General features: G+C 49.3%; 3 protein-coding genes across 5 annotated transcripts; 1 reads left to right on the top strand and 2 right to left on the bottom strand.

Moving 5' to 3' along the window:
• The first annotated feature begins 28 nt into the window (after positions 1 to 28).
• On the top strand, positions 29 to 10,146 carry ILF2 (interleukin enhancer binding factor 2). 2 transcript variants are annotated; one of them, XM_058160481.1, is made up of 16 exons: positions 29 to 214; positions 2,028 to 2,143; positions 2,510 to 2,569; positions 3,792 to 3,834; positions 3,980 to 4,084; positions 4,289 to 4,366; positions 5,136 to 5,238; positions 5,327 to 5,392; positions 5,512 to 5,628; positions 5,834 to 5,912; positions 7,029 to 7,116; positions 8,038 to 8,099; positions 8,370 to 8,484; positions 9,025 to 9,115; positions 9,252 to 9,426; positions 9,993 to 10,146. In XM_058160481.1, exons 2-15 carry the CDS (start codon positions 2,118 to 2,120, stop codon positions 9,410 to 9,412), a joined length of 1,194 nt encoding a protein of 397 aa, XP_058016464.1. In that variant the 5' UTR covers positions 29 to 214; positions 2,028 to 2,117; the 3' UTR covers positions 9,413 to 9,426; positions 9,993 to 10,146. The 2 variants fall into 2 exon arrangements, with proteins under 2 accessions (XP_058016464.1, XP_058016466.1); XM_058160483.1 differs by lacking the exon at positions 2,028 to 2,143.
• A 266-nt stretch (positions 10,147 to 10,412) lies between these two features.
• SNAPIN (SNAP associated protein) lies at positions 10,413 to 14,123 on the bottom strand. Its single transcript, XM_058160484.1, has 4 exons — positions 13,965 to 14,123; positions 12,469 to 12,515; positions 12,259 to 12,377; positions 10,413 to 10,871 (listed from the first exon to the last, which is right to left on the bottom strand). The coding sequence occupies exons 1-4, from the start codon at positions 14,087 to 14,089 to the stop codon at positions 10,767 to 10,769; spliced, it is 396 nt and encodes a 131-aa protein (XP_058016467.1). The 5' UTR covers positions 14,090 to 14,123; the 3' UTR covers positions 10,413 to 10,766.
• A 1,484-nt stretch (positions 14,124 to 15,607) lies between these two features.
• CHTOP (chromatin target of PRMT1) lies at positions 15,608 to 24,197 on the bottom strand. 2 transcript variants are annotated; one of them, XM_058159811.1, is made up of 6 exons: positions 23,906 to 24,197; positions 22,286 to 22,366; positions 20,033 to 20,183; positions 17,326 to 17,509; positions 16,770 to 16,904; positions 15,608 to 16,649 (listed from the first exon to the last, which is right to left on the bottom strand). In XM_058159811.1, the coding sequence occupies exons 2-6, from the start codon at positions 22,348 to 22,350 to the stop codon at positions 16,447 to 16,449; spliced, it is 738 nt and encodes a 245-aa protein (XP_058015794.1). In that variant the 5' UTR covers positions 22,351 to 22,366; positions 23,906 to 24,197; the 3' UTR covers positions 15,608 to 16,446. The 2 variants fall into 2 exon arrangements, with proteins under 2 accessions (XP_058015794.1, XP_058015793.1); XM_058159810.1 differs by having other exon boundaries at positions 17,326 to 17,512.
• Positions 24,198 to 24,946: the final 749 nt, after the last annotated feature.

Here is a 24,946-nt window from a genome sequence, read left to right on the forward strand (position 1 = left end):
CGAGCCCGCTTACTCAGCCGCGCGTCCAATCGCGGCGCGGCTTGTTGCGAAGTGGGCGAAGCGGCGAGTGCCGGAGCGGGGGTCGGGTGGCTTTTCTTTCAGATTCCTCGCTCGCTTTTTCTTCCCCTTCTTCAGAGCTCGGCTCGCCGGGAATCGTTTTCCCCGCCTCAGCCCGGAGCGGAGACGGTTCTTCCTCTTACGGGAGAGACATGAGGTGAGGCCGGAGGAGGAGGGGGAGGGGAAAAAATCGAGGCCTTCCTTCCACAAAAGCACGTGAAAGGACTACAACTCCCATCGTCCCCACCTCACCCCCGTAGCTTTCGCCTGGGGAAGGCTTGCTCGGGCCTCGGCGCCTTGGACTACAACTCCCATCGCCCCCCGAGAGACTCTTGATGGGAGTTGTAGTCCCTGTGGGGGGGGGGAAGTGGAGCCTCCAAAAATAGCAGCAGTCTATCTGGGGAGGGGGAGGGGGCGCAGGAGAGGCGTTTTTGAGGCTCTGAGGGTGGTTTCCTCTTCGTGTTCGTCATAACAAGTGAATAATAATGATGGTAATAATAGTAATAATGATATTAATATGTATATGTGTGTATACATACGCACACGTATGTAACATACATGTTTTCATAACACGTTTTCGTATACATACATATACATAACACATATGTTTTCGTATACATGCATATATATGTGTACATGTGTGTGTGTGTATTTATATATTATACATATGTATGTATGTATGTATGTATGTATATATATGTATGTATGTATGTATGTATGTATGTGTATGTATGTATGTATGTATGTATATATATTATACATATGTATGTATGTATGTGTATGTATGTAGGTCTTTGGTTATTCGGGTTTTCTCCCCCGTAAAATTGGAAGTGTCTTGGCGATGTTTCGACAAAGTCCCATTCGTCATCTTCAGGCTAGTGTTATAGAAGCACGAAGCAGTAAACACCAGCCTGAAGATGACGAATGGGACTTTGTCGAAACATCGCCAAGACACTTCCAATTTTACGGGGGAGAAAACCCGAATAACCAAAGACCTACATATATAGAGAGACAGACACACACACACACACACGAATATATATATATGTGTGTGTGTGTGTTAATATTAAATATAGTAACGTTACTATATTACTATAACAATAATCTATCAGCGGTAATAGTAATAACAAAATGATAATAATGATGATACTTAAAGTAATTCGGGATTCCCAAAAAATATACAAATAGAATGAGACTATTGCCTTATACATTGTAAGCCGCCCTGAGTCTTCGGAGAAGGGCGGGGTATAAATGTAAAAATAATAATAATAATGATAATCTACCATTAATACCGATAATGACAATAATGATAATAATACTAATGATTATGATTTTAATTCTGGATTCCCAAAATGATTATCTCATTAATAGTGATAAATAATGGTAATGATTACTTATGAATATGATTCTGGATTCCCAAAATGATAATCTATCATTAATACTGATAATGACAATAATGATAATACTAATGATTATAATTCTGGATTCCCAAAATGATTATCATTAATAGTGATAATGACAATGATAATAGTTATGATTATGATTGATTATAATTCTGGATTCCTAAAATGATAATATATCATTAATATTGATAATGATAATACTTATGATCATAATTCTGAATTTCCAAAACTTTCCTGTTGAATTCCTCTAATTTTCTCTTCCTTGGCTCTGGGAATTCTCTCTCTTCCTCCCCTCCCCCCAACAACCCCCCTGACAGGTAGGCTACCCAGCCTTCAAAGAGGGGCTTTCTTTTACTTGTTTTCCTTCCACAGCCTGGCAGGGGCGTTTGGGAGGAAACGGAGGGAAACTTGGTCTTTTGGGGTCCTTGCAGAGGCTCTGTCTCCCCCTCCAAACTGGGGAGGGGAGGGGAGGGGAGGCTAGTGGGGGACTGTCTATTGGTGTGGAGCAGGCAGGGGATGGAAGCCCTGCAGACAAGACGGACCCCCCCTCCCCTCTAAAAATGCCAGATGCTGGGACCCTGATACATCCAGAGAAGCCGACCTTCGTCTCCTTGCCCTGTTTTATGCTTGGAAGAGGTGTTGGATTAGCTGAATGCAATGGATCCTCCGCCTGATTTTGCAAGGTTCTGTCCGAAAAGCAAAGGCGTGTGGGGGAGGCGGGTCCGGGGAGGGGTCTCACGAGCCCAGAGGAGGGAAAGGATGGCTCTGGCTGACTTCCAGGCCTCAGGAAGCTTAGGTGGGTAGGTGGGAGCCCGAAAAGGGGTTGAGCAGATGGGAGAGTTAACCATTAGGAAAAAAAAATAAAACAAAAATAAAGACATTTATTTTGAGCTGTGCCATCAAAAGACCCGTTCAGTGGGCTACACAATTTTTTTAAGTTTCAAGCTCTCCCGCATCCAGCAATGCTTCCCCTTGACGTGAATGAACGACATGCAGAAAACACAACCTATCTTCACTAATTTTTTTTCTCTTCCCCTCGTTTCTTTCAGGGGCGACCGAGGCCGTGGACGCGGCGGACGCTTTGGGTCTCGGGGAGGCCCTGGCAGCGGGTAAATCCTATTGGGGGGGGAGTATTTTTAACAAAGGGGTGCCTACACCCAGAGCAGCAAGCCTTGAGAACTTTTGTGGTGCTTTTTCACACTTAAAATAGAAAAAAACATTGGTACGCTTTGCAGCTATGGAAATTTAACCCTGTCGGGCTGTAAAAATTGGCCCTGCCTTTCTGCTGTTTCCTGGGGAGGGGGGGCTGTTGTAGGCCTTGGGGGAGACAGAGGCCCCATGACTTTCTTGCTTCTTGATGCCCAGTGAAGTTTTGCAAGGAAAGAGACTCTTAGATAGAACTAAATATTTTTCACCTGTGTTGCTCAGCCCCCCAGAGTGCATTCACCTGGGCTCAAGGCCCGATTCTCCTAATGCTCCATTCCTGGCAAGTCTTAACCTAGCCTGGGGTTTCTAGTTAAGAAATCCTTTCTCTTCTGCCAGCAAAGTTGAAACCTGTTGGGTGCCAGGAAGAAAACTCCTGTGGCTTTTTAATGTGTTCCAAAAAAAGGGGGGGTTCCCCCCCTCCCCACAAAAAAAAATATCTAGTTTGCACCTCGCCAATTGTGAAAGCGATCAGGCACCCCAGCTTCGTAATTATGCGAGGTTTCAAAACCGAACAACCCTGGAGAAGCGTTAAGATTGTACTGTAAACCCCTCGGATGGTTAGATTTCTCTCTCTCTCTCTCTCTCTCTCTCTCTCTCTCTCTCAAGGGCCGTCTGAATCGGTCATCCAGGCTCACAAGTTGGCTGTTGTGAACAGTGGTTGCATGCAAAAAAAAAAAAAGAACAGATAACCTGCTGGATTTTATTCTGGCATTGTAGACCCATTTTGATTCACGATAATATTTACCGAGAGTTTCAATTTGGTGGCACCTTGATAGATGGAGTTATCCGCTTGTCATATATAGCCCAGTTCGAACCAAATTTACTTGAATGCCACCCTTCTGCGCCAAACTTTTTTTAAAAATCCAAAATCAGACTAGAGCCAGAAGGGACCTTGGAGGTCTTCTAGTCCAACCCCCTGTTCAAGCAGGAGACTCATTTCAGACAAGTGACGATCTGATCTCTTTCTTAAAAACTTCCCAGTGTGTTGGAGCACCCACAACTTCTAGTGGCCAGCTGTTCCACGGGTTAATCGTTCTCACTGTCGGGACATTTCTCCTTAGTTCTAGCTTGCTTCTCTCCTTGGTTAGCTTCCATCCATTGTACTTTTATTATCCTCTGTTCCAGGTTCCGACCTTTTGTCCCTCACATCCCCTTCGACTTCTACGTGGTAAGATGGGCTTGGCTGCCTCCAGGGGGATTTGGGGGAAAAAATGATCAAACGGGACCTTCTAAAAAAAGCAGGAGATGTGGGTGGGGGTGGGGGTGATCCCAACCCTCCCCCCTTCCTCAAACAGGATCTTTCTTGCCTTCAGTGCGAGATGGCTTTCCCCCGGGTGAAGCCGGCTCCTGATGAAACCGCCTTTAGTGAAGCTTTGTTGAAGAGAAACCAGGATCTGGCGCCATCGTCCGCTGAACAGGTGTGTGTCTCCCTCCCCCCTCGCACGTCCTCCCAGCACAAGATTATTATTTTTATTTAAATGTTGGTTAAACATTTTGGCTACAGGAGCTTAAAATCTGGAGCGTAACTCTCTAATTTCTCTGTTTTGAACACGCTGAGAGGGATGAAGAATTAAGCCTTTTAATAATTCTTCCTCCTCCTCCTCCGTCTTCTTTTAAATTAGGCCTCCATTCTTTCACTGGTCACCAAGATCAACAATGTGATCGACAACTTGATTGTGGCCCCGGGAACATTCGAAGTGGTGAGGTTATTTTTTTTCCTAAAGAAGGGTGTGGAGAATGGGTGGTGGGAATACGTGTGCGGTTACCAAGCCGGCTCAAGGGTTCCGTTAAAGTAATTATACATTTATGGGGCTGGAAGTGAGTTTTCTTGCTTTGCGTCCCAGGATATAACTTCAGCTGTAGTTACAGTTACATTGTAGCCATGTTTAACAGAATAACGGAGTTGGAAGGGACCTCGGAGGTCTTCTAGTCCAGCCCGCTGCTCAGAATATAGAATAGCAGAGTTGGAAGGAACTTCAGAGGTCTTCTAGTCCAGCCCCCTGCTTAGGGTACAGAATAACAGAGTTGGAAGGGACCTTGGAGGTCTTCTAGTCCAACCTCCTGGTCAGAATAGAGAAGAACAGAGTTGGAAGGGACTTCAGAGGTCTTCTAGTCGGACCTCCTGGTCAGAATAGAGAAGAACAGAGTTGGAGGGGACCTTGGAGGTCTTCTAGTCCAGCCCCTTGCTCAGGCAGGAAACCCTATGTTTTGATTCATCTTTGCCGCTTAAGTGCAGCGTGGTTGCTGCAAAACCCAGAATAATAATAATAAACTCAATAACTTGTTTCATATACGAAAGTCGGCTTCCTTGATCCTTGGTCCTTGATTGACAGCGTGCATTTCCCGACCAGCAATTAGTGCAAGGGGCTTGTGGTCTCAAAAACCAAACCCCCAAAATGTCACCCCTTGCCTGCCTGAAAATCCTATACATTTTTTCCTCCCCTCTTTTTTCTTTTCCCTCCTCCCCAGCAAATCGAAGAAGTCCGCCAGGTGGGCTCGTACAAAAAAGGCACCATGATGACTGGCCACAACGTGGCGGATCTGGTTGTGATCCTCAAAATCTTGCCCACGTGTAGGTATTCGGGGTGGGCAGGTAGGGAGGTGGGATTTCGGGAAGGTCACAGTATTAATGTGTTGAACTCATTGTGTTGAACTCGCAGTGGAAGCCGTTGCTGCTTTGGGAAACAAGGTTGTGGAGAGCCTCCGGACCCAGGATCCCGCAGAAGGTAAGCGGCAGATCCCGCCGAGTTTCGCGCCATCTGGCTGGGAGATCTCTCCTTTACCACCACCCCCAATATGGGATCCGTAAGATCACGAATTAGCTTCTTTCTCCTTCACTTCTCAGTGCTGACCATGCTGACTAACGAGACGGGCTTCGAAATCAGCTCGGCTGACGCCACAGTGAAAATTCTCATCACCACCGTGCCGCCCAACCTTCGCAAACTGGATCCTGAGCTTCACCGTAAGGATGGCGGGCCGCTTCCTCCCTTGGGAGAGGAAGGGGTGGGTTAGGCTTAGGATGGAGTACGGGGGGGAAAAAGGAGATGGCCCACACAGTTGGCAAAGCTTGGCAAATCAAAATTTTCAGCCTGCTTTGGGGAATCTTTTAAAACAGTGGTTTAAAAGCGAAGAAGAATAAGCGAATAATCGAATATTTCTTCCCCCAGTGGATATCAAAGTGCTGCAGAGCGCCTTGGCCGCCATCAGGCACGCCCGCTGGTTTGAAGAAAACGCCTCGCAGTCCACGTAAGTTTTTATTTTTTTCCCTTTTGGTTTCTTTTTTGGATCAGGGAGCTGCTTTCTTCTGTCTGTTTGTGTGGCCTGCCAGCGGAGCTGGCAGCAGATTCGGACAGCGGGGAGGTTGGGGAGGAACAAGGGACAGTCCTGGAATCTGGGGAAGGCTCGGACGAGGGCTCCGAGTCAGAGGGAGAGAGGGGGCCAAGGCCGTCTGGTAGTTCTTTGCTGCCTCCGGAGCCTGACATCAGCGAGGCAGAAGAACAGCGTGAACCTGTTCCCAGTGTGCGCATGTGCAGAGCTGCCAGGAGACAGGAACAATTAAGGAAACAGGGTCAACTCGGGAGTAAGGCTTGGAGATGTTTGGCCCCTCCCATAAGACATAAAAGAGAAGCGAACGGGGCGTGAGCTTTTGCTGGAAGCAATCAGTTCATCCAGCGGATTCAAGATTTGGAAATTCTGTTTGTGACTCTGTGCCAAGTTCGGCCTTGCCCTGCGCCTGGAAATTAGCTCTCTGGCAGCGTCCCACGTGAGATCGGTGGGTGTTGATAACTTTCCTCTGAAACAAGGGTCTCCAACCTTGGCACCTTTAAGACTTGTGGACCTGAACTCCCAGAATTCTGGGACTTCTGGGAGTTGAAGTCCACAAGTCTTAAAAGTTGCCAAGGTTGGAGACCCCTGCTCTGAAAGACAGTTTATCAAGCCTTGTGAACTGTGAATGAAAGTAATTTACAGCCGTATGAATTAAAGAGGTTTGCCAGGACTAAGTCTGTGCTGTTTGCTTTCTAAGGAAGCCTAGGTCAGAACTTCTAAAAAGCAGCATTTTTTTTTTTGTATTTTAGCTGCTGTTTTCAACTTCTGTTTAACCTAGTTTTGGGCTGCCTTTTGTTAAGTCGTTTCAATAGGGCAGCTTTCATTTTTGTCTATAAGCCAGCTGTTTCTCAGTCTCCAAGTTAGCACAATATTTTCACAGAAGATCGTTGTTCCGCTCCCATTGCAAACTTGGCGTTCGTTGTCGTTCTTGTGCATTATTTGAAGGCGGCGTTTGTGGGCTGACCAACCCTCGACTTCCTGGCCCCAAAAGTCTTGCATCAGAGAGGACACAACTGATTGTGATTCTCCTTTCAGGGTGAAAGTTTTGATCCGGCTCTTAAAGGACCTCAGGATGCGTTTTCCAGGCTTCGAACCTCTGACGCCGTGGATCCTTGATTTGCTCGTAGGTTTCGGAACAAGTGGGGAGGTTTAAAGAGAACTTTAAATTCCCAGTTTAGATTAGCCAATCGCTTTCAACTGCTAGTTTTCTTGGTACCTGGCTTCCACACGCAAAGCCTTCCCTCGCCTCCTTTGCGCCGCGTAGAATATAAATCTGAATTCGCGCCTCACTTGAGATCTGAGAGCCGAGTTAAGTTCAGAGAAGCAAAATTCTTGGGTGTCCAAAAACCCAGCCCTAATAATTTAATTTTAGGCCCCTTTTTTTCCCCCAGACAGGCACTCCTGGATTTGAACTCGTTGCAAAAAATGCCAGCCGTTTGTCATTGATCCTAGTTTTAGCTGTCAATATTTGTCCCTAAAGAGAATTGGCCACCGTCCTATCAGGCGAAACGTGGGCTGTGAGGTCTCCTTGGTCCTTCTTTTCATTATGTCTAGTTTAATGAAAAGAAGGACTAGGGGTGACATGATAACAATCTTCCAATGTCTCGGGCTGCCCCAAAGAGGGGGTCCACCTATTCTCCAAAGCCCCTGAAGGCAGGACAAGAAGCAATGGATGGAAACTAATCAAGGAGAGAAGCAACTTAGAACTAAAGAGGAATTTCCTGACAGTTAGAACTATGAATCAGTGGAACTACCTGCCTCCAGAAGTTGTGAATCCTCCAACACTGGAAGTTTTTAAGAAGAGGCTACATAACCATTTGTCTGAGGTGGTGGAAGGTTTTCTGCCTAAGCAGGGGGTTGGACTAGAAGACCTCCAAGGTCCCTTCCAACTCCGTTATTCTATTCTATTCTAAATCCCATTGATCGCCCGGGAGATTTCTATTTCTGAGTTAACACTTGATAGATTTCCACTCCCAGGCAGAGAGAAGTGAAAGTCAAAATTCTCCTCTTGCTGAATTCAAGATCTTTTTTTCTGTAATTCCAGGGACATTACGCAGTTATGAACAACCCGACTCGACAGCCACTGGCCCTCAACGTAGCTTACAGGTACGGCTGCAAGCCACGCTCCCAAGAGTTGGGATATCTTTATTTATTTATTTTTTAAAGGGTGGAACAGTTTCCTTGCTTCTGGTCATCCTTAAAGCCCTAAAGCTTCAGTTTTCGGAGAATTGGGGAGATAAACCCCACGCTGCCGGCTTTCTGCTAACTTTTTTTGGGGGGGGGGCATCCAAACAGCAACAGTTCAAATTCCCAATCAAGAAAAGCCCTAGATAAACTTCCCTTTCTGTTTTTTTCCCTCCTCTCCCCCCTCCCCAGGCGCTGTCTTCAGATCCTGGCTGCGGGGCTGTTCCTTCCCGGCTCGGTCGGCATCACCGATCCATGCGAGAGCGGAAATTTCAGAGTCCACACTGTTATGACCCTGGAGCAGCAGGTTAGCCTCCTCTGCGGTCTTCTGCCTTACATTTGGTCGCCCTAAAAGTCAGTCTGAGCCCACCCACTCACCCATCCCAGTCACTTGTCCCACCTGGATGTCCCACTTAAGATACAGCCTCATCACGCGATGATATAGTCGCAAATTTTTAAATGTATGCTTGTTTGGGTGTGTCGTTTGCAGCTGTGTTAGAAATTCTTTATATTGATTTGGCCAAGTGTGGTTAGAAACACAAGGCATTGTTCTCTCACTTAGCTCAGCCTGGACGCCCCCTTAAATACAGCCTCGCTGTGTGATTCACAGTTGCAGATTTTTAAGTTGCGTCGCTTGCTAGAGTTTTGGTGCAGATTTGTAAAAGTTGTGTCGCTTGCTGGAGTTAGCAGCTCCCTTGTAAGTAAGCCCAGCTTCACTGTCCAGGCGGTTCGATTTAAGCGGAAGAGAGGCAGCGTTGAGTGGAGAGCGCCGTGAAAAGTGGGCTTAAAATTCCCAGGTCTGAAGCCCCCTACTCACAACAGCCTCCACCTTTCCCCCCCTTCTTAGGACATGGTCTGCTACACAGCTCAAACCCTCGTCCGCATTCTCTCTCACGGAGGCTACCGGAAGATCCTCGGGCAGGAAGGAGACGCCAACTGTAAGTGTGGAAGCATTTGGAGACCCGAGGGAGGGAGGGGCTGCCAATCCGTTAAGAAACACCGCAGAGAAACGCGGGTGAAGGGGTGGGCTGGCGCGCCCCTCTTCCCGGACCACGGAAGTCTCTCGCTTTGCAGACCTCGCTACGGAAATGTCTACCTGGGAAGGCGTGATCGTGACCCCGTCGGAGAAGGCTTACGAGAAGCCGCCGGAAAAGAAGGAAGGGGAAGAGGAGGAAGAGAACCAGGAAGAGCCAGCCGCTGGGGAAGAGGAGGAAAACATGGAAACTCAAGAGTGATTTGGGGCCCTCAGGTATTTTTTGGGACCCCGTTGCTGCTGCTCCGTTCTCCCTCAGGAGCAGAGGTGGTAGCCGGTTTGTCCGAACTGGTAGCGGAAATTGTGGGTGGGCCTGCCCCCTCCCCCTCCGGCTCTATGCCATCCTATTTAAGACATGTTTTTGAGTCCAGGCAAATGCGCGGAAGGCCAGGCACATGTGTGGACGAAGCGCGTGCCATCGGATTTGCGAACCAGTAGGGAAAGTAAGCGAATACTTCCCCTGTTCCGAAGGCGGGGAAAATGGTCTTCCCAACGGCCTCAGGTGGGAGATCAGCCAGGTTAGGCCTTCCGAACCGCCGCCTGTTCTTGGTCTTCCCAAGATGTTGCCAAAAATCAGAGATCCACCAAAGGCTCGCGGCCCTTCCTAGCCAGGACCTCAAAAGGGCCTGGCTTGGGGCGGCTTCGTGAAATATTTCGCAGCCTTGACTGTAACTTGGCATCGTCCCAAGCAAAAATAAAGGGATTTTTTTTTTTTTTTTTACAAAAACGATGTTTCTGTCTTTCGGAAGACTTGAAATCAAATCGTGTTTCTGTCTTTCCAGGGGATTTCTGCCGTGTCTTGAAACGTGATTGGATGAGCCAGTGACGGGATCGGGTCGGCCCTCGTTTCTGTTCACTTCTTCAATGTCTTCGTTTTTATAACTCTTTACCATTAAAATGGGATGTTCCTTATAAAAGGTGGGCTTTCGTAGAAAACCTTTGTCATTCTTCATTGCTGTCGAACCCAAGAAGCCTCCACATTATCATTGACCAAATAATAATAATAATAACCAGCTGCAAATTTAACTAGCAAAGTTGGAAAGAACGCTAAATCCTGGTTTGGCCCACGGAGAAAATGTTCTTAATGTTTTAAACTCCTTGGTTTACAAGTAAAATTCAGCCACTCCCTTCCTGGATATTTTCCTTTCCTTTCCCCTCCCTGGTTTTTTTTCCTTTTCAAAGTCAGCCTGCAAGACAAAGAGTTCATTTTCACTGAAACTTTTTAATTTTTCCCCCCCCAGAAAGTTGGGGTTAGGGTGGGGGGAGAAAATCACAGCCCAACTTTTAGGTTATTGTTTATTTATTATTATTCCGCTTCTATTTAAGGGAGTCGTCCTTCTGCTCTAGGAGTATAATTTTAAACGCTTCTGCGACTCAAAATACTTCCATTTTTCCTCTCCGCTTCAAGTTGCGAGTTGCAAAATTTAAGCCTAGCAGAATTCCTTTCTCTGGGCTGCACCCCAAAAGCCCCCATTTCGGTCACTTTCCAGATTCGTTCAGGAGTTTGTGGGTTGGATTTTTTTTACTTTTTTTTTTTTTTGCCTTTGGACCCCTCCTCACTTGTTGGGAGAGCTATGGGGGTAGTTGCTGCTAGCATCCAGGAAGGCCTTTCTCCGGGCGGTCTCTTTACCCACGCTGTGGTTCAGCCTTCTCAGGCGTTCCTGTGGGGAAAACAGTGAAGCGGCATTTTTATTTATTTATTTTATAAATTTTGTTTGTAAAATGTCATTTGCACGTAGTAGTTGTGGCTGGCCAGCGGATCTGGCGGCAGACTCAGACAGTGAGGAAATTGGGGAGGAACATGGGCCAGTCCTGGAGTCTGGGGAAGGCTCTGATGATGGCTCTGCGTCGGAGGCAAAGAGAGGGCCAGGGTCGTCCGACAGTTATCAGCTGCCTTCGGAGTCGGACATCAGTGAGGCAGACGAACAGCTGGAGCCTGTTCCCAGCGTGCGCCTGCGCAGAGCTGCCAGGAGAAGGGAACAGCTAAGGAACAAGGGTCGACTCAGGAGTAAAAAAGGGTTTTTTGTCGGGACAAGGAGTCTGCTTCATGCTCTTGGGAAGCCTAGCTGAGAACAGTAGTCCTCGACTTACACCACTTCATTTAGTGACCAGTTGAAACTGAAAAGGGCGACTTGTTTTTCCACACTTAATAACGGTTGCAGCATGATCATGTGAACAAAACTCAAGGGGCTTGGCAACTGACTCATATTTATGACCGTTGCAGTGTCCCAGGGGGTCATGTGATTCCCCCTTTTGCAGCCTGACAAGAGTCAACAGGGAAGCTAGATTCACTTAACTGATTAACAGTGATTCACTTAATGACTGTCTCGCTTAGGGACAAATTTTGGGCTCAATTGTGGCCGTAAGTCGAGGACTACCTGCATTTTATTCATTTATTTATAAAATGTGTAGCCTCCCCCCCATCATAACCTCAGAGGTAACTCTGGGAGGCTTAAAACCACTTAACGACCGTAACGAGGCTTGCTCATTGTAATTGTGAGTCACGAGGGACCCTATATGTCACTGATCCACAAAATAACAGTTGGAAGGGACCTTGGAGGCCGCCTAGTCCAGCCCCCTGCTCAAGCAGGAGACCCTGTATAACACATTTTGTGTTGGTTGTTAAGCGAACACTGCAATGTTCACAGTTTTGCGTTGAGCAAAACAATGGTTGCTATGGACTGGTGGTTGTTTTTTTTTAAAAAAAGATGCCATTGATGACTTAAGTGGTCATAATTCAAGGGCTACTTGTGGCTGGCGGAACTTAATTCCTTCATCTCACAGAGGACTAGGAACTTAGTACCTTTTTACATTTTAAAGCCCTCAACTAAGTTGCTAGTCCTTTACAAGGGGAAAAAGGTCCAAAATGGGGGTCACTCGACTTCTTACTCCCATCATTTTGGGAGCTGGAAAAAAAAAAAATACCCACAAAGCACTACAGGAACTGCCCTCCCTCCCTGCAGCCTCTATAAACCAGGCGTTTTTAGGCCTCTGCCGGACTCCAAGCCCCATCGTCCCCCACCAGCACGCTGGCCCCATTCAAGGCACCTGGGCGTTCTGCAGGATGTTGTTGACCAAGACGACCCTACGCCGGGCGTTGAGCAGCTTCTTGACATAGGGGTCCAAATCCAGGGCAACTTTCTGGTCCTCATTGATCCGGCAGAGCTCTGGGAGGGAAAGAGGGGAAAATGGTGGTGGTGGGGCTTCTGGGGAGGGGGTGGGATCAAGGGGAGACCCAGAGTTAATGTCCGGACTTACCTGCAGCCAGGCTGTCGATGTGCTCCCGCAGCTCCACCTGGCTCTCCCTGTTGGAGAGAAGAGACGAGAGACGGCCTGAATTGGGTCTGGGGGCATTTTTAGTGGCCTTTTAATCTAGAAAGAGGCTGAAAGGAAGCTGCACCTGACGGATTTCACACACACCTCCACCTGGGGGGTGGGGGTGTCCAGTCCACCTGGGTTTGAATGCAAAAGCCCACCTGCCTGTCCTCAAGAAATGAGGAAGCTGCACCGGACGGACACCCACCTGCCTGCCTTCCTCTGAGCGCCTCCCTCCTACCTGATGTCACCTCCAGGTAAAAGAAGCTGCACCCGATGGATTTCACACACCCAACACACACACACACCTGCCTGGCTTTGAACTCAGAAGCCAGCCTTCGAAATGAGGAACAGACACCCACCTGCCTATCTCTGAGCTACCGGTCTACACACACACACACACCTATCTCTGGCTGTGTCCAGGAAAAGGAAGCTGCACCTGACGGATTTCAACCCCCACCTGCCTGGTTTTGAACTCAGAAGCCCACCCTGGCCTTCAAAAGGGGGGGGGGCAGCTACACCAGATGGACACCAGCCTGTCTCTGAGCCCCTCCCTCCCTCCCTCCCTCCCATGAGGTGGTGTCAAATTCAATTAAAACCTTTAATTGGAATCGAAAACCTGATGGATTTCAAACCCCCCACCTCTCCCCCCCCACCTCCCCCATCTCTCTCCCCCAACTCCCCCCAACCTCTCCGCCCCCACCTCCCCAATCTATTCTCCCACCTCTCCCCCACTACTCTCCCCAATCTCTCTGCCCCCACCTCTCCATCTATCCCCCTCTCTCCCCAAGTCCCCAACCTCTCCCCATCTATCCCCCCACCTCTCCTCTTCAACCTCTCTCCCCATCTCTCCCCAACTCCACCCCACCTCTCTCCCCAACCTCTCTCCCCCAGTACTCTCCCCAATCTCTGCCCCCACCTCTCCATTTATCCCCTCTCCCCAACCTCTCCCCAACTTCCCCAACCTCTCCCCACCACATCTCCCCATCTATCCCCCCACCTCTCCTCTTCAACCTCTCTCCCCAACTCCACCCCACCTCTCCGCCCCCACCTTTCCCCAATCTATTCCACCTCTCCCCAACCTCTCTCCCCCAGTACTCTCCCCAATCTCTGCCCACCTCTCCATTTATCCCCTCTCCCCAAGTCCCCAACTTCCTCAACCTCTCTCCCCAACCTCTCTCCCCACCACATCTCCCCATCTATCCCCCCACCTCCTCTTCAACGTCTCTCCCTCCCCAACCTTTCCGCCCCCACCTGCCTGGCCTCGCCCTTAGAAACGGGCGGCTGCACCTGACGGACGGCCACCTGCTTGCCTCTAAGCCCCTCCCTCCTGGGGGCGTGTCCAGGTAGAAGAAGCTGCACCTGACGGATTAACACCCCCGCCCCCCCCCACACCCCCACCTGAGCTGTCAAGGCGCACCGGACCGACGCCCACCTACCGGACGGCGTGGACGTGGGTGTCCAGCTGCCCCACGGCCGGCCGCAGGAACTCCAGCAGCCCCTCGGCGAAGACGTCCCGGGCGGCCGGTCCCGCCGGGCTGGAAAGGCCCGCCGTGGCCGCCATTGCTGCCGCAAAGCCTGCCGGGAGTAAAAACAAAAAATACACAGATCTGCGCCTGCGCGCAGCTCGACGGGGTGGGTGGAGCGCGCCGGCGCGCGAGGGCCCCGCTTGGCGAAAGGCCCGCTGGGAAATGGAGTCCTACAGGAGACCCTAAGCTATTTCTAACAGGCGGCGGTCCAGTTTCTCTTCCGTTGAAGCTCTGCCCCGCTGAATATAGAATGACAGAGCTCGGAGGCACCTTGGAGATCATCTAGCCCAACCCGCCCTGCCCAAGCAGGAGACCCTACCCCCCGTTTCCAACCGATGGCAATCCAGTCTCTTCTTGTGAAAGCTCTTCTCACTTGTGAATGAGCTGCATTGAGTTGGGAAACTCCCCAATAAAACTTCAATTTGAAAGGCTCCCCGGGTTTTATTTTATAATAAACCTCGAATCGAGCGTCCACTTGCGCATATCCAGATTATCGCTTATAAAATTTTTATTTTGAAAGTGCATAAAGCAAAACCAGCATTCAATTCCTCCTCCCGTTAAGCCAGGAAGCTTCCAACCAAGCCAACAAAACTTTCCTTTCTAGCTCTTAGAAAACCTGGAGACCAAACCATCATCTATTAGGAACCGATCCCACCTCCCTCCGACCAACCCTTAACATGCCGCCATCTGTGTCTGGAGAGGTCTCACTCATCATCTTCAGGCTGGTGTTTTCGGCTTCGTGCTTCACAGTGTTGCTGTGAGTGTTGTTACAGTGCTCACAGCAACACTCCCCACCAGTATTTATAGAGATGGCAGGTCCGACCACGCTTTGCTCACAGAAGCCGAAGACACCAGCCTGAAGATGACGAGTGAGACCTTGTCAAAACGTCACCAAGATACTCTCAACCTTACACAGGAAAAGATCCGAAAATGCCAAGACCTACATACCCATACCTGTGAAAATCTACGGTTTTCCCCAGATCTTGGATTTGTTGATTTTGCACAAAACGACTACCCGGCTAGTGAGGTACACAAACCCTGATTTGGGCTTAGTGACACAAGAAGAATATTTGTGTTGTTATTTCCAAATTTTAAAACGGAAGGCGCTGGCAGGGCGCCCAAAGGCAACAAGCTATATGATAGGGCACGAAGGACATTCCTTAGTTGGTCCCCCAAGTTTGTCAGCCCCCCCTCAAGACTCCCCCCCCCACAAGAAATGCAAGTCAATCAAACTTGGAGCACCATTTCAGAAAAGGGGGAGACCTCAAGAAAGCAGAGGAGCCAAACTTTGCTCTGCGACAAGGAAAACTAGAGAGCTAGGTTTAATTTTCATTTTATTTTAATTATAGACTTGTTTCTTTAGCTGCCTATGGAAGTTGAGATATATGGGAAGTTTAGGGAGCTATGTAGGAAATGTAAAGGAAAAACTGGGAGGGGGATGTCTCGGCAGATGGTGGCCAGCCCCCCCCCCCCCCCAACTCCACCGTGGATTCATCATTTGGAACTGGCAACTTCTCTTTGAAGAAAAAAAGACACACAAAACCACAAACAGCCACAGTCCACGTTTTCATTTTCCCTGCAATTGTTTCCGTACAGAAAATCAGGATGTTGGTTCGGAACGGAGTTCACAAAACTGCAGATAGCGAGGGGAGGGGAGAGAGAAGAGAGAGGAAGAGCAACCGTCTCCTTGGCAACCCAAACCCACCAACATACGCCCCCCCCCAAAAAAAACCCCACATTTGTTTCGTCATCATTAGAAACAACCAAAATAAAATAAAATAAAACCCCTCTCGGCTTCTTCTGGGGGCATTTGGGTTTTTAAAAAATCAAATTTGGGGCCTAATTTTAGTTATTTTTCTCCTGGGGGGCTCAGGGTGGGAAGGAAGGTCCCGACACCTGGAGATCCCAGCCACCGAGTCACAGCATGGCCTGTTGGGACACAGGAAAGTGTGGGGAAGGTCTGGGATATGGCCCCCTTCCTCCCCCTCCCGCAAGGGCAAGACTGAAAGGGGGCGGGAGAGACATGCGATGTTGCTCCACTACAAGGCAAAGAGGGGGGGTCTTGGGAGGATGCTGCTTTGCTAATAGAAACGGGGAGCAGAAGGAGCTGCTCGGACACCCCCTTTTAGAGGCCGATAGAAAAGGGGTCCCCCCCCTCCCCAAGACGCGTTCACACAACCAGGAGCGTCGAAACATAAAAAGGGAAGAAAAACATTTCAAAAGGAAAAGCTCCTGGCTCTCTACGTTTCTGCCTCACAGGCCCCTCCCTGGCAGGATGAGCTGGTGGCATTTGTGGTCGTCGTGGGGGGGGGGGGGGAAGACCAATCGATGCCCCCCTCCCTGGGCCCACCCACCCCCAACAAGCATCCCTCCCCCCACTTCTTCCCCAGTCTCAATCGTTGGTTTCCGGGTCTGTCTGAGCCATGTAAGCATCCAGCTCAGCGTCCAGGTGTCCTTTTGTTTTTGACATGTAAGCGTCCAGTTGGTTGTCCAACTGCTCCTTGGTTAGCGCCGGGCGAGTGGCGCCTCTTCCGCGGCCCCGGCCTCTTCCGCGGCCCCCGAAGCCGCCCCTGGCCCGCCCGGCCATGCCGCGACCTTGGGAGGGGGAAAAAAGAAGCCGGGAAGGAAACGGTTAGAAGGCCCCAAAAACATTAGATACCCAACCCCAATAATTCCCCCCATCCCCAATCTGTCCTTCGGGTTCATTTCACTCACCTCGGCCAAGGCCGCCCCGTCCCATGGCTCCTCGGCCGAGGCCGCCCCTGCCGGGCCCTGCCCGGCCTCTCATGCCTCCTCTCCTCAGTCCCATTCGGGGGCCGAGCCCCCGGCCTCCCCGAAGCAAACTATGTCCTGTAAGAGAAGGAGGGAATTCTCTTTTGAGATTAAAGCCCCTCGGTCACAGGATCAAAATCCACACACTTGACAACTGATGTGTGCTTATCAAAGGTGTAGCATCCTGGGGGGGGGGGGAGGAGGAATCATGTGATCGCCACTCGAGACTTTTCCGGTGGGCTCCCGACAAGCAAATTCAATGGGAGATCGCTTAACGACTGCCGGGTTTCGCTTAAAAACCAAAAAAGGCTGCTGGATTAAACATATTAACCACCTTGCTTAATAACAGAAATTCTGGTCACAACTGTGATCGTTAAGGACTACCTGAATTCTTAACACGCACACAAACAATGTATTAGAAGCGCAGAAAAACCACAACAACAGAATTTTTCATCTTGTTGCCAAAGGGCAACAAGTCCCCCCCCCACAGCGCACTCACCTCGCAGGGGGATTCCTCCGCGCAGCAGCCCCCGCGCTCCGCGTCCCCCGCGCATGGCGCCCCGGGGCAGTCCTCTCTGCCCCATCGGCAGCCCCCGTCCTCCTAAGGCCCCACGAGCCAGGGCTCCCGCCGGCCGGCCTAAGCGTGCCTGGATGTTACTTTTGCCCAGACGTTGTTTCAGGCTCTTCTGGAAGAAGGGAAGGTTAGAAGAAGGGAAAAGGCAGCAGGGACAAGCAGGGTGTGCAAGGGCACCCCCAGGTGTGAGCTACCTTACATAACCTATAAGGCAGAAATTTGCATAATTAGCGGCATCACTGGGTGGGGGGGGAAAAAACAAAACGACACTCCTGGGTTTTTGTCGCAGGAAGACATCAGCTCTGGAAACCTTAGCTCAGTGGCTGAATGGCAACCTCTTAATTCAGTTTTGAGTCAATTAATTCAGTGTGAGGGGCTGCCCCAGAGAGGAGGAAGGGGGTCAGGCTATTCTCCAAAGCACCCGAAGGCCAGACAAGGAACAATGGATGGAAACTGACCAAGGAGAGATTCAACCTAGAAATAAGGAGGAATTTCCTGACAGTGAGAACAATCAAACCCATGGAACAGAAGTTGCCTTCGGAGGTCGTGGGAGCTCCATCCCTGGAGGCTTTCAAGAAGAGACTGGGCTGCCATCGATCAGAAATGGTGTAGGGTCTCTTGCTTGGGCCGGGGGTTGGACTAGATGACCCACAAGGTCCCTTCCAACTCTGTTAATCTAATCTAAATTTGAGGGCAAGCCAAAGGGAAGAGCAAACACCCCTCCTCCTTAAGATACGAGCTTCTCAGGCAGGAATTTCTGGCTTGAGCTTCAGAGCATCCCGTCTGTCAATCATCCAGGTCACAGTTGTCCCAAAGGTGTTTTTTTTTTCCTTTTCTTTTTTTCAAAAGGTAACTGGACATCATTGGTGGGCTGTTGTTTTTTTCCTTCTGAATCCAATAAATCCTTCCATTCCCCACCGGTCAGTTAGAACTGAAGCAGCTTCTTGGATGAGAAGCGAAACGTTTTCCAAGGGAAAAATAAAACAAGGAAGTCCAAATGCCTTTTTTTTGGGGGGGGGGCAGCATTTTTGGGACAGAGGATCCCATCCCCAAAAAGGATAGGAGAGCGGGAAAGAGGGAAACCTCAGCCATCAGAATCACATTTCAAATGTCTCTTGGCCAGAATAACAAGAGCACCTCTATCCCGCTTCACAGGGTTTTATAACCCGCTCTAAGCTGTTTCAGAGTCAGCTTATTGTTCCCCGACCATTTGGGTGCTCGGACTTCGAGTGTCCCTGTAATGGAATTTTGTCACTGCCATGTTATAAGCCCAGAGAGATGAAAACAGTACAGGATTCTTTTTTTTCCCCCCAACGATTATCAAGCAAGGGAGGTGCCACTTAAACAGAACTGTCTCAAATGCCAAGGGAATAAAACCCAGCGTTCTTTGGGGACAGGATTCCACCCCTCTGGCTGGGCTCTTTTGATTTTTGTCCCAACAATTCCAGTGACCCAGCAGAGCTTAGAACAGTGGCCTTTCCTTTCCTTCTCCCTCCCTCCTCTCTCTCTACATATATTGTTTTTTTCCTATCGAAGCAACCTGGTCTACCCAAATAAAGGAGGGCGCATACTGCCTCCTTTTCGCCTTTCAGCCCCATTCCAGGAGCCCTCCAGGCAGTCGCTTACAAGACAAACTATTTTTGTATTTGGGTAGGGGAAAAAAACCCACTTAAATCTTCCCCCCAGTACAGCTGACAGAGGAGAACCTGTGGCTTAGTGGTTAATACATCTGCCTGATAGGCAAGCAAGGCCAGGTTCCAGAAGGGTATGGCTAGTCCAAGACCAGAAGGGTATGGCTAGCTGATGAGAGCTAAATACCTTGAAATTGATCTATTCAAGTCTCCCTTTGTCACTAAATTTAACAAGAGAGGGGGGGGGTCAGCTCTGCTGGGTCGCAGGAATTGTTGGAACAAAAATTAAATCAAAAGAGCTCAGCCAGAGAAGTTCTCCTGTGTAAAACTGGAAGTGTCTTGGCGACGTTTCGACAAAGACTCATTCGTCATCTTCAGGCTGGTGTTTACTGCTTCATGCTTCTAGAAGCAGTAAACACCAGCCTGAAGATGACAAATGCGACTTTGTCGAAACGTCGCCAAGATACTTCCAGGTTTTGGTATGTTTGGATCTTTTCCCATGTAAAATTGGAAGTACTGAGGCAATGTTTCGATGAGATCTCACTCATCATCTTCAGGCTTTGGTTTTGTTCTTTTGCTCACATAAGAACAAAGCCAAAGCCTGAAGATGATGAGTGAGATCTCATCGAAACGTTGCCTAAATACTTCCAATCTTACACGGGAAAAGACCCGAACATACCAAAACCTGCATACATATACCCGTGAAAACCTAAGAAAAACAACCCTAATTGCTCCGCACCGTTCTGGCCATGAATTTGCACCTGGCTGACATTTCCGACACAGAAAAATTGCTAATAATTCACCCGCTTATATTTGAAAGAGGAGTGGGAGCATGGCCCGAAGTTAAGCCCCGCGGGATCCAATCGGGGTGGGTCACGGGGACCAGAGGTTTTGTCTTCCGAGCTTTCGGACTTGGGGTGCCGGAGCCCATCCTCACCTTCACCCTCCAGGTCCTTCCCACCCCTCCAGCCGCTGAGCGTCTCCTCTACCACCGGCCTCACCTGCTTGAGTTTCAAGGCAGCCTGGACGGAAGGCCTGTTTTCCATCTGCTGGGCCAGCCTCCGGTTTCGGGCACTGGCTAATTGCTGCTGCTGCATTGTGGCGCGTATATTCACCGGGATCGGCTGTTTGTTCTTCAGCATATTAGTAAAGCTTCAAGGTCGAACAAAACGGGTGTGTTTAAGCAAACGTTTCATTACAAACCCATTTCAAGCGGCATTTCACAGCCCTCTCAGAGCAGAAGGGGGGTGCACAGCGGCATCCCACGATTTATTTTTTTTTTATAAACGTAATAAGGTGGTTTACACACATTCAAGATCCCGTTTAAAGCGTAATGGGAACTTTTTTTTTTTTTTGGTTTTCCTCATTTTTCCACAAAGCGTGCAGGGGGGAGACACACACACAAACATTCGAAAGGCGTGGATGGAAAACCAGAGACGGATGATGTCCAAATAAAATCAAGCAAAGGTGGGAAACGGACAGAGCGAAGCAGAAATGGTGGTGAAAAGACGAGAAGGGGGGGGGTCTAAGTAGACAAAGGGAGGGAGGGAGGTTTCGAGGATGTTAAAGATAGAACTGCTAGGTTACTCCCAAAGCTACAACCCTCTAGACTAGGACAAATAAGAGAGATCAAAATGAAAGAATGGTGAACACGGCAACACTCAAAACCTACCATCTTGGCATCCTGAAACCGGCATTGAGAGAAGTATCCCAAAACCATAAACCTAGTTTACCCCCCTTTTCCCCCCTCCGAATTGGATGGACACCATTGCTGTCTATGCCACAAGATTTATAAACATAATGTGTATCGGATAACACTCGACAAGAAACATTTTGTATACATTTTGTATACCTTGCAACCTAACCTCTAGGAGCAGCGATCCAATCGGAGGGTTTTTCGAACAGTAACCGAAATCAGGAGGGCCCACAAGACTTATTAGCGAATATTTATTATTCCCCTTCAGGATAGGAATAATAAAATTTTAAAACTCTAAATTAATTAAGTCTTGGCCGACATGGGACAAGAGTTCCATGAGCTTTGGCAACTAAATCTGATGGGCTTTTGGGCCAATCAAGTTGCCGATTTACATCCAGAAAAAGAGTACCGATAGTCCTCGGCTTACGACCACAATTGAGCCCAGCACTTCTGTTGTTAAGTGAGACATTCATCGAGTCATTTTTGCCTCATTTTGTGATCTTTCTTGCGATGGTTAAGTGAAACACCGCAGCTGTTAAACAGGGAACACAGCTGATAAGTGAATCTGCCCCCCCCCACGGACTTTGCTTGCAACCGTCATGAATACGTGTCGGTTGCTAAGTGTCTGAATTTCGATGGATGCTGCAACAGTCGTTAACTGTGAAAAATGGACCTAAGCTACTTTTTCAGTGCTGTTGCTAACTTCGAATGGTCACTAAACAAACGGCCACAAGTCGAGGACTACCTGTAATGATTTTTTCCAGGAAAGGAAGGATGCTGTTAAAACATCCCAGCCTTCATACAGGTAAATATCACCTGTAGATTTTTAAAACTACTAAAAATCTACTACCTGTAGATTTTTTAAAACTACAGATGAAGTTACGATACTCTCCTGCTGGACATTGAGGCCGATTAATCTAGGACTATAGAATTTAACACAGAAGGGGAATGAAAAGCAAAGGCTTCGGGCAACAGTCGGACATTTGAACTCAGAGAGACACGGACGAGGAAGAGGAGGGAGGAGTGCAGAGGAGAGGAAGCAGCAGGTGATGGAGCCAAGCACTTGCCTCTTACAAGACCCCCAAGGAGCCTTCGGGCTGGTCAGAGCGGCCAGCTGCCTGCCTCTTACAGCGCAGACCACACGAGCTCGCGCGCGTCTGCCTCGGGCACAGCAGGAAGCCTCCCACAGCTGCGGTGACATGCTACCACACTGCAGGTGTCATACCACACATCTCTAGAATATGAACACATGTGGAAGAAAAAAAGGAGGAGGGCGTTTCCTCAGGACACATCCCACCATGCGACCGGGTTTTTTTTTGCCGGTTAAGACCGACACGTTTGCCCTTTTCAACCTGGTGTACCACGGCGGGCTGCGGGATCGAAGGGCAGCGGGGAGCTGCCCGCGCGGCTCTTGGGTGCCTCTGGATAGATTTACAAGCATCGCAAAGACCGCTCTTGCTCTGGATACCAAACAGAGTGTACAAAACTAAAAAAAAAAAAAAAGAACGTAAAAAATAAAAAGATCTTATGAGCTGAAGGTGGCCGTTGAGTTCCTCACCGCTCGTTAAGAGACATCTTGCTGGTGCTCTTAAGCACGACTTTCGGCGCTGACTGCGCGGCCATCTCCGGTGCCCAGAACCTGCGCATAAAAGGAAGACGTTACTAAAAGAGCCTGATTTATTTATTTATATCCTGTCTTTATTATTATTATTATTATTATTTCAAATAACTCCAGGCAACAGACATATCCAAGACACTTTCTTCTATTTTCCTCACAGCAACAACTCTGTGAGATAGGTTCAGCCAAGAGGGAGTCATCTAGACGTTTCATGCCTAAGGCAGGACTAGAATTCCCCATCCCCTGGTGATTGACCCAAAGTCACGTAATGGCTTTCATGTCTAAGGCAGGACTAGAACTCACCAGCTCCTGGAGATAGGCCCAAAGTCACCCAGACGGCTTTCATGGCTAAGGTGATACTAGAACTCCCAGTCTCCTGGTGATAGGCCCAAAGTCACCTAAATGGCTTTCTGACCTAAGGCGGGACTATAATTCACAGTCTGCTGGTGATTGGGTGCTTTCTTAGCCTAGTGTCTTAATGACTACCTCAAACTGGCTCCATTTTTTATTTTTATTTTTAATATTCTTGATTATTGACTCCTAGGGACCACCGGAAACTGACCAGCTGCCCACCAGAAGAATGGAACAGAATAGACTTTGAATGCACACTAATTGGCAACACGTTAAAAATGAAATTTCGTTGTGTACAGCTCTCAAAGGTGGGGTACAGCCACCTCCAACATAACACTACATAAAACATGGCAAGATAAACAAACAAGCAAGCAAATACAAAATTATGTATATAACCGCTTAGATCAGGGGTCCCCAACCTGGAGAAGGTATCTTTTCTTTTATGTATACTGAGAGCTTATGCACCAAAGACAAATTCCTTGTGTGTCCAATCACACTTGGCCAGTAAAAAATTCTATTCTGTTCTATTCTTAGCAACTTTAAGACTTGTGGACTTCAACTCCCAGAATTCCTCAACCAGCTTTCTTCCCAGAGGAATTCTGGGAGTTGAAGGTCACGAGTCTTAAAACTGCCAAGGTTGGGGACCCCTGGCATAGATTATATGAATCCCCAGCTGTGGAGCCAGCAGCCATAGAAGCTCCTCAGGCCTTTGTCCCCTGTGGCCCCACCACTCTCTCCGCCAGCCTACCCTGCAGGGTGGTTGTGATAGTAAGGGAAAACTTCAGGAAGCCTCGATGCAGAATCCAATATGGGTTTTTAAGGGGGGGGCGGTGTCCCAACGGCTTGGGGAGGGGGCAAAGGCCAAACACTCAAGGAAGGCCTCTCCCAGCCTGGGGTCCCAACCCCCATAAGCCCATCTCTTAGCAAAGCTGGACTACAACTCCCATCATCCGCCAGGACAAGAAACCCCATAACACACAGTCGCCCCAGATGGGACATGCAGTCCAGAAGACCCCCCCCTCACACCTTCGAGGGGTGGGGGAAATGAGCGCAAGGGGCCGCCCCGCCCCTCTACACCGGAAGTGCCCGCCCTCACTTCCGGTAGCCCGCGTTTCGAGCCGGTCACGTGGGCCAACGGTCCCGGCGAGCTTTTTCCCACCCCCACACACCTCCAAAATCCCACCCGGCCACCGCCGCGGGTCTCCTCACCGTCGGGGTCGAGGTTCGCCCGGCTTGTTTGGCGACTCTGCCGGCGGCTGCGACGGGAGGCTCCGTTCAGGCCTCGCCCGGCCGGCCCCGTCGGATGCCCTGAACGCCAAGATGGTGGCGGTGGTGGTTCTCCCCTTCACTTATCCGACCCTCGGGAGCAGCGGGACCCGCTCGCCGCCGCCGCTGCTTCCTGCTGCTCCGCCGCGGCTTCTCCGCGTCTCTAGAAATCTCCCCTCAGAGAAAGCCCCGGCAAAATGGCGCCGCCCAAGTCTTTTCTTTCTTCACAGCTCGCGCATGCGCCGGCGAGGGACCAAAAAAAAAACGGCTCCTCCCACCCACCTCCCTAGGCGCGCAGGCGCAAAAGAGCGACCGAGCCAGCGCGAGAAAGGGGCGGGGCTTCAACTTCTTCCGCGGACTTCCCATTCACCATCACGAGGCTGGCAGGCCTCGAGGGGGCGGGGCTTGGCGGCTTGTGGGCGGGGCGCCACGTTTTTATGAATGGGAGCTTTTTTTTCCCCCTCCCTCAAAAAAAAAAAAAACTTTTTAAAGAGTTTTTATTTGTTTCCCCTTCTTTTAAATCCTAGAGTTGATTTCCCAAAGAGTCTGTTTCCAGCATGGCTAGTTGTCTCAGTATGGGGAAAAAGTTTTTGCATTTCAGCTGGCCAAACCCACCCACCCCAGGGCCATTTTGTGAGCGCGCCCGCAAAACCACACTCCAGCCTCCCCCTGTGTCCCTGGGTCCATCTCCCTGTTTCCCCCAGGCTCCCAGACTGCCTTCCACCCCTCTTGTTGTAACCCAGGCCCAAGTAGGTAGTAATAAACTCAGTCCGTGGAAAAAGAAACAAACTTTATTCGAACAGCTGGAAATTACTTCATTCCCAAATGCCTCCCAACACAAATTCCTCAGTTATCTCGCAAACCTTGGCCCAACTAGACAAACTGCCGAAGGCCCTTCCTGGCAAATGTCCAGAAGCCACAAAAACAAAGACGTAGACGAAGCAGAAGACACAGCTACCAACATTGTTTTCCGGCAAAGCTCAA

The sequence above is a fragment of the Ahaetulla prasina genome, chromosome 17 (genome assembly GCF_028640845.1).
Source record: "Ahaetulla prasina isolate Xishuangbanna chromosome 17, ASM2864084v1, whole genome shotgun sequence".
Taxonomy (NCBI): Eukaryota; Metazoa; Chordata; class Lepidosauria; order Squamata; family Colubridae; genus Ahaetulla; species Ahaetulla prasina.